The 19,348-nt window shown below is 32.5% G+C and overlaps 1 protein-coding gene and 1 pseudogene across 2 annotated transcripts; one reads left to right on the top strand and one right to left on the bottom strand.

The window, feature by feature from the left end:
• Window positions 1-4,560: 4,560 nt before the first annotated feature.
• Window positions 4,561-6,642, top strand: LOC129295611 (remorin-like). Of its 2 annotated transcripts, XM_054934146.1 has the most exons (6): window positions 4,561-4,740; window positions 4,960-5,054; window positions 5,243-5,482; window positions 5,663-5,906; window positions 6,024-6,105; window positions 6,180-6,642. In XM_054934146.1, exons 1-6 carry the CDS (start codon window positions 4,715-4,717, stop codon window positions 6,369-6,371), a joined length of 879 nt encoding a protein of 292 aa, XP_054790121.1. In that variant the 5' UTR covers window positions 4,561-4,714; the 3' UTR covers window positions 6,372-6,642. The 2 variants fall into 2 exon arrangements, with proteins under 2 accessions (XP_054790121.1, XP_054790122.1); XM_054934147.1 differs by lacking the exon at window positions 4,960-5,054 and having other exon boundaries at window positions 4,585-4,740.
• A 539-nt stretch (window positions 6,643-7,181) lies between these two features.
• Window positions 7,182-9,171, bottom strand: LOC129295612 (uncharacterized; annotated as a pseudogene).
• Between the last annotated feature and the right edge of the window lie 10,177 nt (window positions 9,172-19,348).

Here is a 19,348-nt window from a genome sequence, read left to right as displayed (position 1 = left end):
AGCCCTAAGAGTTTAATTTTAGTTTATAATTGTACTTGCAAGTTATGAATATATATATATATATATATATATATTGATGGCATGGATTATGTTGTAATGTATGGAATATGATCAAGCGTCTGAGTTATTATTATGAGTGATGGGTTCTTGAATTTGTGGAGATAATGCTATTTGGTGATAATGTGTGCTAGTTGATGGTTTGAGTTTGAATTATTAAGTATGAGGTTGAACATGTGATGTATTAATCAATGCAAGTTTATTGTAGACAAACACTAATTGGTGGAAACTATGGTTTGCTTAACTCTACATCATTCATCCCTAACCCAAATCATTATGGGTATGACTTTTGGTTTGGACTACTTTATTTGGTGTGTGTGTGTGTGTGTGTGTGTGTGTGTGTATTAATATTTTAAAAGTAAAGTCATTATATTATGGCATCAACTTATGGGGACCAATGAAGGCTCTCTATATCTGCGTGCATATGCTCAATGTTACAAAAATAGGGTAAGCTACATTCATCCATTCTAAAAACCATCATTTTCTTCATCCTCAAATTTCATTAAGAAAAATTTATACTTTTCTTGATATTTGTAGGCTAATGTAACTCTACCACTGCATGTCAAATTCTACTTCCTTCAAAGTGACTGTTAATATGGATATGAATTTATATCCAACCAACAAGTTTTAGACTCAGAGAAGAGTGAGGAGTCTCCAAGGGATGGAAACATTCAAAGTGACGTCATATTGTTATATGGGAAAGTTTTTAAAGCTTGACTGAATCTCAAGATATTCCTACCATGGTACTAGTGCTTGTGGATCCTTCTTTTCCCATCATTGTGACTACTAGTTCCACTGTCTTTGCTCGTCTCAACAACCTCGACAAACCTGCTATTGTTTAGTTTCACAACATTGTATCTTCAAAGAACTGGATACTGTAGAATGGACTATTTTTATTTGTCGATTCTCTCTAAGTTTGGAATTTCAGGATTTGTTTGAAATATTCAATAACTTGATTTCTAATAACGAGGTTAATCTGTTATTAGTTACTTTGTGCGCCTTCCTGTTATTTGGCGGTTCAATTGCTAAGTCTGCCCAATTCCCCCTTCATGTATGGTTACCGGATGCTATGGAAGGGGGAGAAAAGTCAACTCCTTGCTCGTTCCGCTACTTCACTTCTTGGCTTGAAGCGCCTTTTCACTTTGTTGGCTAAAAGTGGAAGAACACTGTCCGAAACCCACTTTATCAATATGAGAAAGATGCGCTCAAAAATCAAAAGACCTCCCCCTGCCAAGTGATCGAGTTTAGTCTGAATTTGCTGTATAAGTTGCTCCCGCTTCGGACTTACTTCAAGGAAAGATAGGATTGGCCGGTTCTGGAGCAAGCTTACCTTATTATATATTATGGCCTTTAGGGCTTTTTTTATAGAGTTAGAGTAAGGGGGGCGAAGCTTAATTTAATTCTATATATTAGCAATTTGTATATGTCAACATGTTTGATAGCCATCCATAAAAACATATCATGTTTTGGAAAAGCTGGTAATTCAGGCAGCCAAGCTCAATTCTGGCCGAGCTTATTTGAATCAGGCTTACAATATTTTACCTTATATAAAAATCCTACATAGTCAAGTTTGGCCTTAACACCTTCAAATTTCGGGCTTATTTGGGCCGAACCAAATACCCAAAACTTTTTAAAAATATTTTTATCTATTTTTTAAATTAATTTAAATTTTTAGATAACTTTTTTCAACTTTAAAAGAATAAAAAAAGAATAATTTATGAACATTGTACTTAAGTAATTCTATTGCAATTTTGTTATATTATGTGTAATTTATTTATGAATGTTTCCTTTACTTGTAAATTAATGTCTTAATTATTTAAATATTACTCTTATTATGGTCATAGATAAATATTTGATATATTTTAATTAAATTATATTATTTAACTATGATTAAGTTAATTTTAATTAAATCACAGTTAAATCCCTAACTTAAAATCATTATCCTGACTAGTTCAAAGTTTTTAATAACTTTTGGGTAAATTGTATTTTTCACTTTTAAGAATATAAAAAATTGTCATTATTATATTATATAAAATAAACACATTTAACTATGAGTAAAATATTTTTTTGAAATTATTTTTTTAGTGTGGACAATAATCAAATAATTATTCAAGGATATTATTTCATTTATTATGTTTATCTAGTTATAGAGCCAAAAATTTCATACATGCCTGAATTTTATATTTAAAATTATTTTGAATTTAGTGTTTATTTTAAAATTAATTATCTCATCTTATAAAAAAATATAAAATATATTTTTTGGATACTCAAAAGATGTATAAGAGTCAAAACTTTTTTTAAAAAATAAGTGGGTCTTAAAACATAAAATTAATATTAAAATATATTTTAAATATTATTTTGAGATATTTTATTGTTTAAAAATAATAAAAATAAAAATTTTTTATTTTTTTAAAATAACTATAATAATGTACTTAAATATATAGTATTTTGGTATAAAATAACATAAAACTTAAAGAATTTTAATATTTATAATATTTTATATATTTTGAAAAAATATTTTTTATTTTGGGTATTTGGGCCATTGAGCTTGGCCTGAATTTCTTCAAACTTATTCAAAAAAAATATTATTTTTTCAGGCCTTAACCCTAAAATTTTCAACAAGTTCAGGCTAGCCTATCGGGTCAATTTATGGAAAAATAACAACGAAAGACCATTAGAGAAAATTTATATTAGTCAAGAATTAGTTGTTAAGATTTGAATGAAAAAAAAAACCCAAATAGATTATTATTTATTTATAATAAGTTATTGTTAAAATTTAAATGGATATTTGTTGATATAAATTAACAAATGTCTATTCAAGTTTTCACATAAATAATGCTTAATTGATATAAATTTTTTTCAGAGTTCTTTGATCGATATTTTTCCTAAATTCATCCCTTTGTGGGAGTCTATTTCGTCTTTCTGTCTTTCACTATAAGATGCAACGGAATTTTTTAAAAGTTTGGCATGGGATACGAGATAGATTTTGTTCTCTACTTTTAATTCCTTTTCAAGTCACTTTTTCAATAGTCAGATCAAAACACATTGTTCAATTTTTATTTTTAGAAAAACATCAATCAAAAATCACTAAAATAAATTATATCAATTAAAAATTATTTATTATCAAAATTCAAATAAATATTTATTGATTCAAATTAATTTTTTATTAATAAATATTTATTTAAATTTTAACAATAATTTATTTTAAATTAACAATAATTTATACGGATATTTTTGCATTCACATTTTAATAGTAATTAGTCATTGACAGATGTAAACTTTCTTCAGCAGTCCTCTATCATTATTTTCACTTATTTTTATGGGAAGAGTCACCATTGAGAATAGATACTCGAGACTAGATACTCAACTTCCAGGAGTTCACATTTGGTTCTAGGCCCATCTTCCACTTTCATTTCATTTCATTTCGAGATTATCTATGCCATTCATCTAAATTAATTTTTTAAATATTTTTAATATTATATTTATTAATATAAAAACTAATATTAAATTTAAGTTATTTAAAGTACCTCTAGATAGTTAATTTGTAAACTTATAAAAAATTTTAATATTAAATTAAATCATCTAGATTATATATAAATTGTTTAAAATACATTTAGATAGTCAATTTATAAAAAATATAAAATTTAAATATTAAATTAGATTATTCATATTAAATTCGTACTGACTAGATTAATGATGGATAGATTTATTAATTTTTTTTTACATTTTTCATAAATTTTTATTTAAATAAATGTAAAATAAAAATAAAATATTTTGAATCTAAACATTCCAGATCTCCTCAAGAGAGATGAGTATCATGATGCTCATCCTCCTGTGAGGATTGAAGACAATCCAAATTTAATAGTAAGATTTTTCTTTTAAATGTTTATATTAATAAATATAATATTAAAAATACCTACAAATTAATTTAAATGAACAGCAAAGATTATTTTAAAATGAAACGAATGGCCAAGATTGGCTCAGAAATGATGAGCACTTGGTGCTCACCGAAATGCGGACTCAGACGTCCATACAGCCTCGCCCCCCTTTGTTTTACAAAGACAAATATTTATGCCTTTATTTTATGCCATTCCAAATTCGGTTCAGGATGCAACAGAATCTATACACAGTTTGTCCCCAGAAAAAAAAAAAAAAAAAAAAAAGAATCTATACACAGTTATATCAGTTGAATTGTTAAAGCCGAAGAGAATCTAATTTTATTCTCAACTCAAAAAGTTCTTTTTGCATTCATAAAAATCTGAGCCTCCTGCACATTGTACAGAACTTGACAAGTTAGCTACATTAAACAAGGAAATAGTAAATTTTATATTATAGATTGATATTGACATGGTGGAGCATATAAAAAAAAAAATACCTTGGACGCGTATGCCTCCGAAGAAAGTAAAGAAAAATACCAATCTTCATCCAAAAGGCACTTTCTTTTTAGTATGAAAACCAGACAATACATGCAAAGTATATATCTAACCTTGCTTGCAGTGCTCTGAAATCCCAGCCGAAGAGAATACCTCAACAAGGTTTCGCCTTTTTCTTCTGGGTTTCTTCTCATAAACGCCACCTAGCTTATTATTACAAATCCATAAGCCATTGATCACGAAAAAGTGTCTGAAACCTCAGAACAATTTCCACGTGAAGAATAATGGAGAAATTTATGAACCTAACGAGGTTAGTAATTTCTGGCTTTCTTCTCTCAAAAGTACCCTAGTCTTCATGATCTTGCAGCACACACAAATCTCAGTGATAAAAAGATTATTGCATAATCTGTGTCACCGAATATAGTTTTTCAATCAGATTTCTGATCATAAAAAAATTGAGGTTTGGTGGGAAACTAGCGACGATATGAAAATCATAATTATCAATGTTTGTCCTGTACATGTCGGTTAGGTCAAGTTTTGATGGTTCACAGCCAGAGAAAAAAGGCGATCTAGGTGGCAGTAGAGATCAGAAAACATCAATACAGAAAACCCAATCTTATGAAGGTGAAGAAACTTCCTTGTTATTCTATAAACTTATCTGCTTAACGGTTCCTGATATCCCCCAAGATAGAAAAATTTTTATTCAAGAAATAGAGAACATACTTGGGTTATTCCTCCTCTCTGTCTTTCTTTTTAAAAAAAAAAAAACAGTGAGGCTAATGTTGACATATTCTAATTGGGAATTTTCGCAGAGAAGAAGTCTAAGAATTGGTTTCAGAGACAGTTCATAAAAAAAATGAATAGGGATTATGAATCTGGAGACTTAGAACATGTCACTGCGATAGCAGCCGCTGCATTTGCAGCTAGCAACCAAGAGATCTCAGACATACCACAACAGAACAAGACAGAGAGATCATTAACAAAGACCAGAAGCAAAAAGGATGGCTCGAAAGCTCCAATTTCGCAAACTGGTGGATCCAAGAGATTCTCAGGTAATAGACATGAACATACAACAATGACTAGGACTACACAACTTCAGCCTTGTTTACCTAACTTTAAAGACAGTTCTTGGACAAAATTCTTGTCCATTATAAAAATAAGTCAGATCTTTGGAAGGGAAATAAACTAGATTAAGAAGTTTGAATCAAATGCACATTCATTCAAATTCACAGACGGCCAAGGGAAGACGGAGCCAACATCACCTGCTAGAGATGCAAAGGCCAATGCCCGCGTGCCATCAAAGAAAACTTCAAGTTTCAGAGAGCTCTTAAAGACAAAATCTGATACCGCAGCACCAGAAATTGCTGCACCAGTTCAATCTGAATCTTTGAGGCCACTGATTTCAACAAAACTGGCCACCAAGGAAACAGAAGCAGATGCCTGGGAGAAAGCTGAGCTTGAAAGGATCAAACAAAGGTACTTGGCAGTAGTATCATACTGAAGTTCCTTGAATATACACTGCAATTGCTTCAGGAATTTTCTTCGCATTGCATGGGTATTAATATTTCATATTCCAATAAAAATAATTGTCAGGTATGCAAAGTTGAAGGAGACAATAGATTCATGGGAGAACCAGAAGAGGAAGGAAGCAAAAAGCAAGCTGAACACGCAAGAGGTTTTACTCTTCTGAACTTTATAGTTAACAATGATACTGCATAGTGTGTGCTTATGAACTATCTGAAATATCAGAGTGAGCTGGAGCAAAGAAGGGTGAAAGCCATGGATAAATTTCGAGATGATATGGACCGTATTGATCAGGTTGCAAGGGGAGCAAGACAACAAGCAGATGCAAAACGAAGGAAGGAAGAGCTTAAAGCAAAAGAAAAGGCAGATAGAATCAGAACAACAGGAAGGCTTCCGGGGGCATGTTCCTGTTTCTGAGATAACCAGTTATACAATACCTATGGCCAGGGGCTATCAGTGGAATCAATAGATAGTTCTTTCAAAAATTGTATATAATTATTGCTTTTCCCACTTTTGAGAAAATCATGGGTGGGACTAAACAATATTGAATCTGCACAATTTAAGGAAAACTATCAGAAGCTGTAATTATTCTTTAGATAGAAGTTGCTATGGGAAACTACTGAAGATGTTCAAAAAATGATGCCATTGGTGTCTTGTACTGAAATAACAAATATATTCGTCATGGTCATCTTCAATGCAAGAAGCTTATTTGAATTCGTAAAAAGTTAAAAATGAATGTTAACTGAGCTTCCTGCCTAAAATACCCACTTCAACATTTCATTAGCTACTTACATCCCTTATTGGGATACCTATATGTTTTTCATAAAGTATTCCAAAGACTTCTTAAAAATGGTATCTGCCACAATAAGATGCAAATCCAAACCTTAGGAACATTTTACAATTTTTTGTAAAATATTGAAAAACGAACCCCAGGAGGGTTGAAAGTGGAAACTAGGACATTTAGATCCTCAGTCTCAAAAATGCACTTAAGAATAAGACATGAAACAAATTCCTGGACTTACATAACCTCAATTTTTTGGCACATGAAATTTTTAATCACTTGTTCTCTTATGCATTAACTAATTGTCCTCTGCAGGTAAAAGGAATCACAATCAATTTCCCAGTTCAACAGTAGTGAGTTGCTCACAGAAGATTCACCCAAAGTTGATTTGAGAAGAACATTACCAGGAAATAAAAAAAAAACATAAAAATACAAAAACCTTCAAGTGAAAAAATAATAATAATAATAATAATAATAATAATAATAATAAAGTCAAGCCATATCTCAAGAAATGATTTCCTTGACCAACCTCTCTAGAGTAGGGTATGCAAAGTACAATACCAGGAAAGAAGGGACAGAAAACCTATGGTGACTAACAAGTAAACAGATAAGATAACAGCACTAACTGGAACTGCAAAGAAGGCTGTCAGAAGTAAAATGGCGACTAATGGGAATTTGGACGTAACATGAATGAAGAAATCCAGAGATTTATAAAGGGGAAAAAGGCGTCTAGTTCCATCTCTACCACCATCATTACCATTGGACGCCCTTTGCCCAGAACCAAGATTTATTGAGCGTCTTCTAAGGTTAAAAATTGAAGCTTGATTTCCCTGAATTAAGCTGCTCAAGGGAGAGAATATCGATTGATTGTCCACATTGGAGGAAACAAGCTTATACCTATCACCATTCCAGCTTTCAACCATCCAAAGAAGGAAAAAGTTCTTACGAGGAAACTTCAAATTTCCTTTATAAACCAATCGGAATGATAATAGATAGCACCATGGGCAAGATATGAAAAGTGGAATGTTGATTTGTTGGTAAGGAAGTTTCAACACCGCCCACTGAAGTCCCAGAATGCAATTCTTGCAGAGAGTGTGTCCACACCACAAGACATATGGCACATTCTCAACTATGTTGAAAGATTCCCAGCATATGCGGCACTCCAACCCTTCATCTTTGCAGCCATTAGAACAAACCTCATCATCTGAGCAGTCTGAACAAGTTTGGCTTGTCTCTCGAGAGTTTCCTTTCACTCTAATATTTGCCAATGGATTTGCAGCAAAACTCCACATTATAAAGGACAAGCAATTTTGCTAAGGAAAGGGCATCAATAACCAAAATATCAGTCTCTGAGTCAATGTTTGGCACAATCACGTTGTCATGAAACTGATTTTTGACTCTCAGTCTTCTGCTGTTTATAATCAAGCCTATCCAATCAGGCCAGCTGAAGATATAGTATCAAGAAGAATGATCAACAAGGTAACAAATTATTCCCTAACCACAGTCACTGTAGATTTGAAATTTTTAACGGCACATCTACTAGAAACAACATCACCTTTTAACATCCAAAGCATGTCAAATTAATGATATAAACAGAAGATTCAGGTTCAAGGAGTAAGGACCACAAATTATAATGGATTATAAAGTGCATTGTTAAACAGGACATAAAAAATGTGGGGGGAAAACATGCACTTCTGGGGAAAATTTCACGTTTACTATGCATCCTCTATAAGAACATAGATAATGAGAATTGGCATCAAATTCTTACAATCTATATAATTAAGCAAAAGTTGCCTAGTTATGAAAAGAGTGTCATAATATACCCTGTTAATGTAAAACACGGCTTCAAAAGCTAAAAAGCCCGATATTTGACATTTCATTCTTCCACTATTGGTAAAACAACTTTGCTTCTAGGAGATTTGATTCACAGCTCTTTGACTAATCGAGAGCACTATCTATTATATTACTACTCAAGGAGTGAGTCTAGCTTAATAATCATCCTGTCAATAAGAAGCCAGTAATGGAATCTTATTAACCCTCGAAATAACATCATAAGCATCTAAATCAAAACAAACAGCAATGATCATCGTAAAGAAATCTTGAGATCACCAAACGAAATTATTATTGGTTTTAAAGAATGTTCAAATGACTTACATAATATATAACGATTCAATCTCATCTTCTTCCGCTTAAAATAACTAATTAAGGTGATAAAGAAAATGGGTATCGAACTGCTAGTAAATAATTTACAGACTAAAAACAAATCAATGGGACAGATAAATCTTTACCTCCAAATACCAGCAGTAGAAGGATTTGAAACCCAATATAATGCTATTTTACTGAGAATTTCCAGAGCAATCAGAATGCACTCTTCAGAAATAGGAAAAGGAAAGGAGAGATTGATAGATCGGTTATCTCTCTCTCTCTCTCTCTCTCTCTCTCTCTCTCTCTCTCTCGCCAGAAAAGCGCGATGTTGTCTGCGCAATGCATGTACGGTGTCAATTTGAAGAACGAGTAAATTCTTGTAAGAATTATTGTTACTATTAATTTACTAATGAACAATGTAAATCTGAAGGTTACAAAAGTAATTAAATTTGATAACAAGAAAAAAACTTTTATGTCGTAAAACTTGCACTGAGCCAATTAGCCACAGAATAAACTACTGAATGAGGTATTAATTAATATTAACATGAATGATTGATTAGTGATAAAAAAATAATAAAATGAATTTAAGAAAAGTTAGCATGAATCTATATACATATAAAATCAGGAAAGAACAGTAGTTAATAACCCATTCCGATTACTAGTTAATAACCCATTCCGATAACTAGTTAATAACCCATTCTGATAACTAGTTAAGAACAGTAGTTAAATTTGATAACCTTAGTTATCCTTTTATACCAACATCATTCCTTGTCTCATGTTGCTTTTTATATGGGTACAAACTTATCCACGTCAATACTATTTCTTATTTTACTCTATTCTTATTCCAATGCTATTCATCTATACTCATATTAAACTTTGCACTTATCCACAACATATTCATTATCTATATTAATAATATAGTAGTTACCTACACTGATACTAATATAAATATTAGTGCTCTGTTTTATGTTCCAAAACTTGTGAGCTTCGAGTCTCACTTGTTTCTTTTTTTTTATTTTTTTATTTTCTAAATGTTGTTCTAGCCCCTTTACCTTTCTAGAAACTATCTATACACAATCTTAAGTACAATTAAACACTTATCAATCCTTGCATTTTTCTTTATACCTGTATTATATTTGGGTTTACTACTATTAACCTACCTACCTTTTGTCAGAGCATTAAATGCATGTAATTATTACTTTTCTTACTTTTCGTGAGCACTCAACTCCGTTGAAAAGCACTGTGCCCTCACCTTATTTGCGAAGAAGCTCACTAGGAAAAATGAAGATGAGTCTTTTAGTTAATTAAATCTAATAACATAAATTTTAAATTAAATAAAAAAATTTCCTAATTGATATTTTATTTAAATTTGTTTTTATAGCAAATGGAGTGTAATGACTTAGTGAAACTTATGCTAATAGCTTACCTGAAGATCTAGAGTTTGAATTCTTCTAAGCAACAGGTTAGTTTTATTTTGTTTTAAATTATGAAAAAATTACCAAAGTACTCTTGTCTTTTATGTCATAAGAGAAAAATGTTGTGACCCTTCTTGTGACTTTCCTAATTTTTGAATGTTGAGATTTTTTTCTCCTTCTCCCTACCATTCAACTACAAAAATAGAGAGAGTGAGAGTGCATTCGTCCTTCCTATTCTTGTTAAGCTTTCCATTCTTGCCTTCCTCCTCTTATCACCAACAGCTTGCTGTAACATCCTAAACTTTTGATTGTAGATTGGTGAATTAATTGGATAATTGTAATTTTGGATGATGGAATGATGTTTTTGTTGATGATTGATTGAATGAATAGGATCGAGTGAAAGAACAATAGTCTGAAGCAAATTGTATGAGTAGTTGAGTGATTTTCTTCACTGTACTACGTGCCATGGCATAAACATGATGGGCTATGGCACATGGCACAGAATTTGGATAATTATGTGCATGAACTAGGTGCGAAAGGGAGAGGAAATGAGGGGAAAGCATGACAAAGGAGAGGAGAAAGGGCTATTCGCTACTAGGGATTGCTGTCTCAAAGTGCTAGGGGATATTTTCGACCTATCACTTACTAGATAAGTCTTATATCGCCCTATGTTCCTATCCTACTCTAATTTCTCTAGGCTTGGGATGTAGAGAATTTGAATTGTGGAGTTTAGGAATCTACTTTCTAATTGAATAGTTATGAAAAATATATTGGGTGTGAAACTAAAATTTTATGACTAGTTTGGGGTTTAACGGTTGAGCTTTAGAGCTGTAAGCTCAATTTGACCTAAATTGGAATATTTTAATAAGTGGTGTTACTTGTGTGGAATTTTGGGAGGTAGTTTAGCCATTGTTATGGTCTAAGAGTTTGTGATTGTTGTAACATCCCAAGTATTCAATTTAGAAATTTTAATTTTTTTAAGGGTAGAATGGTAATTTCAAGTTAATTTTTCATTAATGATATTTTTAGAAGACTAATATAGTTTTTGGATCTTTGAACAGCCTTAAAAGAGGGCTAGGTCAAAGTTTTGAATAGGCCGTGGCATAGAGGGGGGTTTAAATTATGGAAGGGGCTCTTTGTGCCATACGTTATGGCGGACACGTTAGTGCGCACCTACACAATTTTGAATTTTATTAGTCATAAAACAAACCTGAAATCAACAGTGGGATAAGTGAAATAGTGAGGAGGTGACATGAGATGATCGATAACTACTGGGGCACAATCTCTAGACCATTCTGAATGCATTTAGGGAAAGATTTGTCCTTGGGTAAGCTCCCTACACCTCTCCCTCTCCCTCGATATTTTTTATACTTTTAGCTTTAGTTGAGGCTTTGATTTGGTTATTTTTAGGTAATGGACAAACCCATTAACTTAGATAAGGTATTAGGAAGTTAAATCAAGCCTTTAACCCTAGGTTTATAAGTTTTATGCTGATTTCAAATTTTTGACTAGGGCTTAAACAAACCCTATGTGAGAATTTGAGGTTTTGGGACAATATAGATAGTTAATTGATGATTTTGGTATGTTTGGATGTTGAATAGGAGTTTTGGAGCATTTTGGAAGGGTAGGTGTCATTAAATAAAGAATTTGAGAGTTATAGGTACTTAAAACCTAGTGAATTTTGGGTTAATTTAGAGTGATAATTGATAATTATTGCTTAATTATGTAGATTGAGTGTGCTCAAGCCTTATCTTGCGTAGAGAACATGTGGAACTAGTGTTGAACCACAATAACCCTTTTATGACAAAGGGTTGAAGTAATAGAATAATTTATACTATTTGATTATATTGCTTAACTATCTGTGAGTAGATATGTAAATTTTCTACTTGTGATTTGAAAGCATTGCATATTGCAAATTATGATTTTATGCATATGAAATGATTTCCAAACTATGACATTTGTGAAAGTCTTATATGAAATTAATGAGAATTGGAAAAGAATATTTGTTACATGAGTTGTGTAAGCATGATCATGATAAGGGGTGGGAGTTCAGCCGTAGGAAGGAGTAATGGAAGTCTATATGGCATGCATCTCCTTAATGCTTAATAAGGCACAATGTTGGAGATTATCTCCTTAGTATCCAAGTGAGATACAACATTGAAGATTATCACTCCTTAGCATCAGTGATGCAGTGTTAGGGTAATGACACTCCGATTCGTGTGTTAGGGAGAGACCATAGTCTAAAGTGGGGATAAGACACCTTTAGTCGAGTGATCCTACCATTGAGGGTGAGCTCGGGCCCTTGTGAATGTGCACATGGTCTATGAGCCTATAGTTTCAGTCGAGGTAATATGAAGACTCAAATGGTAGAATGATCATATTAGAACGGAAATGAATATTGATTATAAAAAAGAGTACGTTGAACTATGCTAAACGTATGTTTTAGTGTATATTAGCTTTACTCCTATATGATTGTGCATGTTAATTAATAGTAGTGAATTATTTTGTTACTAAGATACTTATTTCACATCGTGGTTATATTTATAGGTAAGGGCTCTAGTAGGAGCAAAGGGAAGGAAGGCACTATCAAGGATTGAGAACTACGCTTTTATAGCTCTCTTCTCTATTATTTTGGGTTTTATAATGAATATGTCATGCTATTATGCCAACTGAGGATCATTATATTATTTTGTTATCACTTGTATGAGGATTTGCGAAATGTATGCGTATCTCAGCCTAAGACTATTGTGATGATGATTAAATGTGTGTGAAAGGCCAAGATATTAATACAAGTGATAGAATTGAGATGTTTATGTGTTAGAAAGGTTTAAATGATTATTATGTTAAATTTGATCCACCCCCTTTACATTATTGAGAATTAGGGTTTTTGTAGTCATTTTGTGTATAAAAGATTATTTATGCGATCTAATTGGCCTCTTGTGTTATTTGTGATTCATTTAAGGTAGTCAAAGTGTAGTGGCATTAGGTGGTTTGAATTGGACACTCTTGATTGTGTTTTAAGGTAAAAATGGACAATTTTAGATTTAGGTGTCTATCTTTGTAATAAATTATTGTTTTGATATGAGATCGGTGGCATTAATTAAAGGGCTCAAAGAGTATCGTATGGACACTAAAACCGCTCAAATAAGACGTCGAATGGTGAAACAGCGCACTCTGAAAGTTAAGAGTGTTGTTATGATAGTAATTTGCTGTCATGATAGTAGGCACACACCGTGGCACATGTTATCACACTACAGCAAAACTCATGTTGAGGGACTCGTCCCTCTGTGCCATCTGCCATGATGTGTGTAGCCTGTGTCATGGCAAATAGTGCAAATTTTGGAATTTTTTCAACCTTTTGTGTTTTTAAGTACTGATTCATGTTTTAATGCTTTTGTTATTACATTCAATTTACTTTAAACTATAGTTTGAGCTCAAACAACTTTAAAAAGGGGTTTTCTTGAGATCTCAATATTTTAAATTAATTACTTTAAAATTCTTGGATTGTGATAACTTTTTCTTAAGATTTTAATAAACTCAGGTTATCACAATGGCATGTTAGAGTATTGTTTTGATAATGTCAAGGCGAACATTACAATTTGGTATTAGTTTCAAGCATTCTGAGACTAGTATATGTGCGATTGATGTATTTGATTATCTTATTTGTTGCATTCATGTCTATAAGTTGGCATATATATATATATATATATTCATTATGCTTACCTTTCCTTTGTATAATTGTCTAATTTATCACTCACTCTTTGTGTGATTGCTTCCATCCTTAGAAGGGAGGAGAGGATGGCAAGAAGGAGGGTAGCTAGAAATGCTATGGGTAGTAACTTATCCAACACGAATGTGGTGCCAAAGATTAATAAACTACCACCAAAAAATCACATTTCGGTTGGTCAAACTTTAAACAATTAAGGAATGAGCTGCAGGGTAATGAGGCCCTTTTACTTGAAATGAGAAATTTGATGCGAGAAATACACAACTCAAAATGGGGTCAAGGTGTACCCAAGAATGATAGAGCAAGAGGCAATAGTATAACCATAAAAAATGAAGAAGACATGTCTGAAGAAGAAGATGAAGCATATGAAGAGAGTATAACAAAGCAATTTAGAGCTATGAGTGGCACTGATTCACAGAATTCCATGGACCGAGCATGGAAGAGTTTTTTATAGTTCCATCCACCTACATTTGATGAGACTATGAAAGAAAGAGAAGCCAAGGAGTAGATTGAAGGAATAGAGACAATGTTTGAGGCGATGCCTTGCTCAAATGAATAGAAAGTGACATTAGCCTCTGTGTTATTTGTGAAAGAGGCTAAACATTGGTGGAAGTCGGTGAGACTGATCGGTAGAGTCAAATGGACATAGGATGAATTTAAAGTAAAGTTCTTCAACTTCTACTTTTTGGTAGCATTTTGAGTAGAGAAAGAGGTCAAGTTCTATGAGTTCAAGCAAGGAAATCTTAATAAAGAAGCTTTCATTACTAAGTTCAATCAATTATCGAAGTATTCTACTTACCTCATGGGAAATGATGACTCAAAGTAGAATGCAGAAAGGTCACTTGAAAAGATGAAGCCTGAGTATCGACAGTAGTTAGCCTTATTTGAGATCACATCTTATGACGAGATATGTAACAAGTTGAGAATAGCTGTAAGAAGGGGCAGAGAGGCAGAGATTGAGAAGAGAAAGGATAGTCAAGGCAGATTTCCATAGTCACTTGACCCTACTAGTAAAGTGAGTAGGAGATCTGGTTTTAGCTCTGGTAGTTCTAGGAGCTTTAGGAAGAAGAAGACTTTTTAGAAGGGATCACAGTTTCGAGGTTCTTTCTAGAAAAGCAACAGGCCAAAGAACAGTGCTAGTGTGGCAGCCATCTCAGCAGGCTTCTACAATACCTGTACCGACTCTTAACACTGCTTAGAACCCCTCAGTGCACTAAATGTGGAAGACACCATATAGATAAGTATTGGGCTTGCTTCAAGTGTGGCAAGATGAGGCATATTGCTAGATATTGCAAAGAGGGCAAAGTTGGTACTACAAAACAGAGGTGACTATTCTTAGGAAGATATTGTGTTATCCCAAGAGGAGGGCATACATCTCTAAGTTTAATTAGAGGTAAGATCTCTCTATACAATTATGATATAAATGCTTTGTTTGATTCGGGTGCTATCCATTCTTGCATTTCTAATGACTTATGTATTGAGGCTGAAATTGTTTGTGTATACCCTACTATATGTGATTAATGTGTCTATGCCGGCAGGAATTTTTATTAGAACTGACCGAGCTTGTTTGGGTGTTAATTTGAGATTTGAAAATAGATCAACTACCATTGATTTGATATGTTTGCTTACAGATGGGATCGATGTAATAGTCGGTATGGATTGGTTGTCAGCAAATAATACGACACTAGACTATGCTAGGAAGATGATATCCTTATCCATGTACACTACACCTACAGTGAAATCGAGTCAGTCGAGATTTTTGTCTATAATGTAAGTAGAGAAATGTATCAACAGGGTTGTCAAGCATATATGATGTTATTTTTCGTTCATACTACCTATGACGAAGGAACTGAGAGAATAAGGGTGGTGAATGAATTCCCCGAAGTATTCTATGAAGAAGTATCTAGAGTTGTTTATTGACCTTGCACCTTGAACAAAACCCATATCGAAGGCTCTGTATCAAATGTCACCATTTGAGTTGGCAAAATTAAAGAAACAACTTGAGGAACTGTTAGAGAAGGGTTTCATAAGACCGAGTGTATTTTTATGGGGATCACTAGTATTGTTTGTAAAGAAAAAAGATGGCAATATGAGGCTGTGTATTAACTACAGATAGTTGAACAAGGTAACAATGAAGAACAAGTATCCGTTGCCTAGAATTAATAATTTATTGGACTTGCTAGTTGGAGCTGTAGTATCTTCTAAGGTTGATTTGCAATTAGGCTATCATCAGCTGTGAGTCATAATTGAAGATGTGTCGAAAACTACTTTTCGCACTAAGTATGGCCACTATGATTTTTTAGTAATGCCATTTGGATTGACAAATGCTCTAACAGTGTTTATGGACTACATACATAGGATATTTTGTCCTTACCTCAACAAGTGTGTAGTGGTATTTATATATATGACATTTTGAGATGCTCAAGAGATGAGGAAGAACACGCAAAGCATCTCCGTACTATCCTGCAACTTCTAAAGGACAATAATTTATATGCCAAGCTCAGTAAATGTGAGTTTTGGCTAAGAGAAGTGAGATTTCTTAGCCACATTGTGTCAACAGATGGGATTGCAATGGATTCATATAAAGTGGATATTGTTTTGAAATAAGAACTGCCTACCTCAGTGATAAAGATAAGTTTCTTGGGATTGGCCGAATGCTATGGCAATTTATTCAAGGATTTTTGCAAATTGCGTCCCCATTGACTAAGCTAACTCGAAAGGATCAGCAATATGTGTGGACCAACAAGTATGAGTCTTGGGTCCAAGTTTTTCAAATCAATATTTTTATTATGGTTTGAATTTAGATATGTGATGATTAAGTTAACCCCTCTTAATGTTAGCTGGATATTGGGAGAAATTAAATGGTACAGAGAAGGGACTCTTGCCTTTTAGTGGCTCGTATGTCACAACATGCCATGCACATGCTATAACATGTGACAAAAAGCCATTCCTCTTTATTTTTCTTACTTGTTGACATCCAAGTAGCCCGACTTCACTTTGAATCTTAGAGCTGAAACCACAACCTATAACACCCATTAGCTCTATATAGCTACACATCATATTAATTTACTTAATTAACTTCATATACTTAGCTAATTCAGGTTAAATTCTCTAGGATGTTACATTTATAATCTTTTTCCCTCTATTTAGATGGGGAGAAAAGTTGAAAGGAAAGAAAATGGAAGGAAAGAAAATGAAAAGAATATAAAATTAGAAAGAAAATATTATTACTCTCCCTATTTGGATGGACAAAGGAAAATAGGAAGGAAAAAACATAAATAGATATTTAAATGACTATAATACCCTTATATAAAAATATATCATGTTTCATGTAATTATATTTATAAAACTAAATTGAAAGAAAAAATTATATTAAAATTAACATAATCAAATTAATTTAAAATCAAATTATTTGTTAAAAAAATTATTTCTATATTGTATTTTAAAATCAAATAATCTAGTAAAAAATATGTTATTTTTACATTTTAAAATAAAAAGTGGGCACTAATAAAATTAAACACGGTACTTATTAAATAAAATCTCCAACTTGTCAATACATCATGGTCAATTTGTCAATACATCATGAGCATCATGATAAAATATATATGTTCACTAAACAAAAAAAAAAAGAAGAAGACTAATATGTTATCACATTAGAAAAAGCATGATATAGTACATATCTTTTCTAAGCAAAAAAGGCCAACATGTCACCACAAAATAAAAATACTACTATCCATAAACAAAAAAAGTCCAACCCCAAAATCTATACTTCTTTCATTGAACTCTAGCTCTAGTCATAACATTGAGCAATATCTGTAATCACATATGTTGTGGAACACCAAAGAAAGTTCTCTTGCATTCCTCACTGATCATAGGAAGAAGTAAAATTTTTTCTATGTTCTCTTCAACCACTCTAGTCTCCTCAGTTGCAGCCCACACTTTCTCTACACTATAATGGTGAGGCCTACTCTTTTCAAGTATTGAAAGACCCTTCTTAGCACTTGAGCTTGCTTCTTCATAGCTTGAACTTGCTTCTTAGAAGCTTAAAGTTGCCTCTTAACAACAACCATTTCCATCTCACATGATATCAATTAGTTCCATAATTCTCGTTGTCATTTTTTCACAACTTCTTTAATAGCTTCAACCATTGAAGCCATATGCTTTTGTCCTTTACCCGATGTAATTCCTATTGATACCCCACATGTTGGGCTATACTCCAAATTAACTAGTGAGTTTGGTAACTCATGTTGATAATTACAATTAGTTGCATTTGCAATAGAGTCATTTAATTGATTGCTCTCTTACTCTATTGGGCAACCTTTCCTTAGCACTTTTAGAATATTTTCCCGTTACCCTGTCTATGTTGAATAGGTCATACAACTTGTCATAATATAAGACAAGTGTATTCTTCCACTTTCTTGCATTTTCCTTTTTCTACAAACACGAAATGGCTTCATATATAGACTACTCCTTAATCAAATCATCTAAAATATTCATTTCATTGACATAAATAGATTCCTCTTATATAAATATGTATGTATGTTGTATGTATGTATAGATTACTCACCTTGATCAAATGATTTCAAATCTGATTATCTAATTCAAGCAAGGACTCAAACCTAAGTCAAGCATGATCTAGCCAAACTTAAGACAGTTGCCTTCACTGATGGTTCAAATACCCATGTGTTCAATATAGGATAAATTGACCTATACTGTTGAGCAATGCTTCTAGAGGCTAATTCATGTGAGTATCAATTTTAACTCAAGCTTAAATTGGATCAACTAAGTCTTATAATGCATAAGGGAATGATGATTCATGTGTGTGCTCACACCAAAACAAGCATGAATTAGACAATTGGGCACAAATTCATTCTAATTGTTTGAAAATGAAGTTCTAAGACTTTATGAGCCTATGACATGATCTAATAGATACATTCTTATTATTCAATTTGTGATTTTACTCTCAATAGTTTTCATAGAAAATTCTAAAAGAAGAAATAAAGAATTAAAGATAATAAGTCTAAACCTTCTCTTGTTCTTCATGTTCTTGGAATTTTTGTCACTTAGTACGTGTTATATTGAAATGTACAAGTAACAAGTCTCTTTCTCTTAATTTTATAATCATCAAAACACATGATTCAATACAGTGGATTCCTCTATTCATATCTTATCGGACTGTAAGAATTATTAGGTGGTTTGGAGAAAAATAGTTAAATAGTCAAAACTAAATATCTTCTTCTATCTTCATTTGTAGGATTGGATATTATAGAATGCAAAGAACAGCAAAGGAGGCCCAAATAAGAAAAGTCCCTTGGCAGAGACTCTT

Source organism: Prosopis cineraria, unplaced genomic scaffold (genome assembly GCF_029017545.1).
Source record: "Prosopis cineraria cultivar Desert tree isolate PC_DT_omini unplaced genomic scaffold, ASM2901754v1 PC153, whole genome shotgun sequence".
NCBI classification, from domain to species: domain Eukaryota; kingdom Viridiplantae; phylum Streptophyta; class Magnoliopsida; order Fabales; family Fabaceae; genus Prosopis; species Prosopis cineraria.
Note: the sequence above shows the minus strand (reverse complement) of the source record. Positions and strands in the feature narration are given on the sequence as shown.

Excerpts from the sequence above, each read along its gene's own strand:
- LOC129295611 (XM_054934146.1), top strand. The coding sequence starts at position 4,715 with ATGGAGAAATTTATGAACCTAACGAG. Across the intron at positions 5,907-6,023 it reads CTTGAAAGGATCAAACAAAG|GTATGCAAAGTTGAAGGAGA; the intron begins GTACTTGGCAGT and ends AATAATTGTCAG. Across the intron at positions 6,106-6,179 it reads GCAAGCTGAACACGCAAGAG|AGTGAGCTGGAGCAAAGAAG; the intron begins GTTTTACTCTTC and ends CTGAAATATCAG.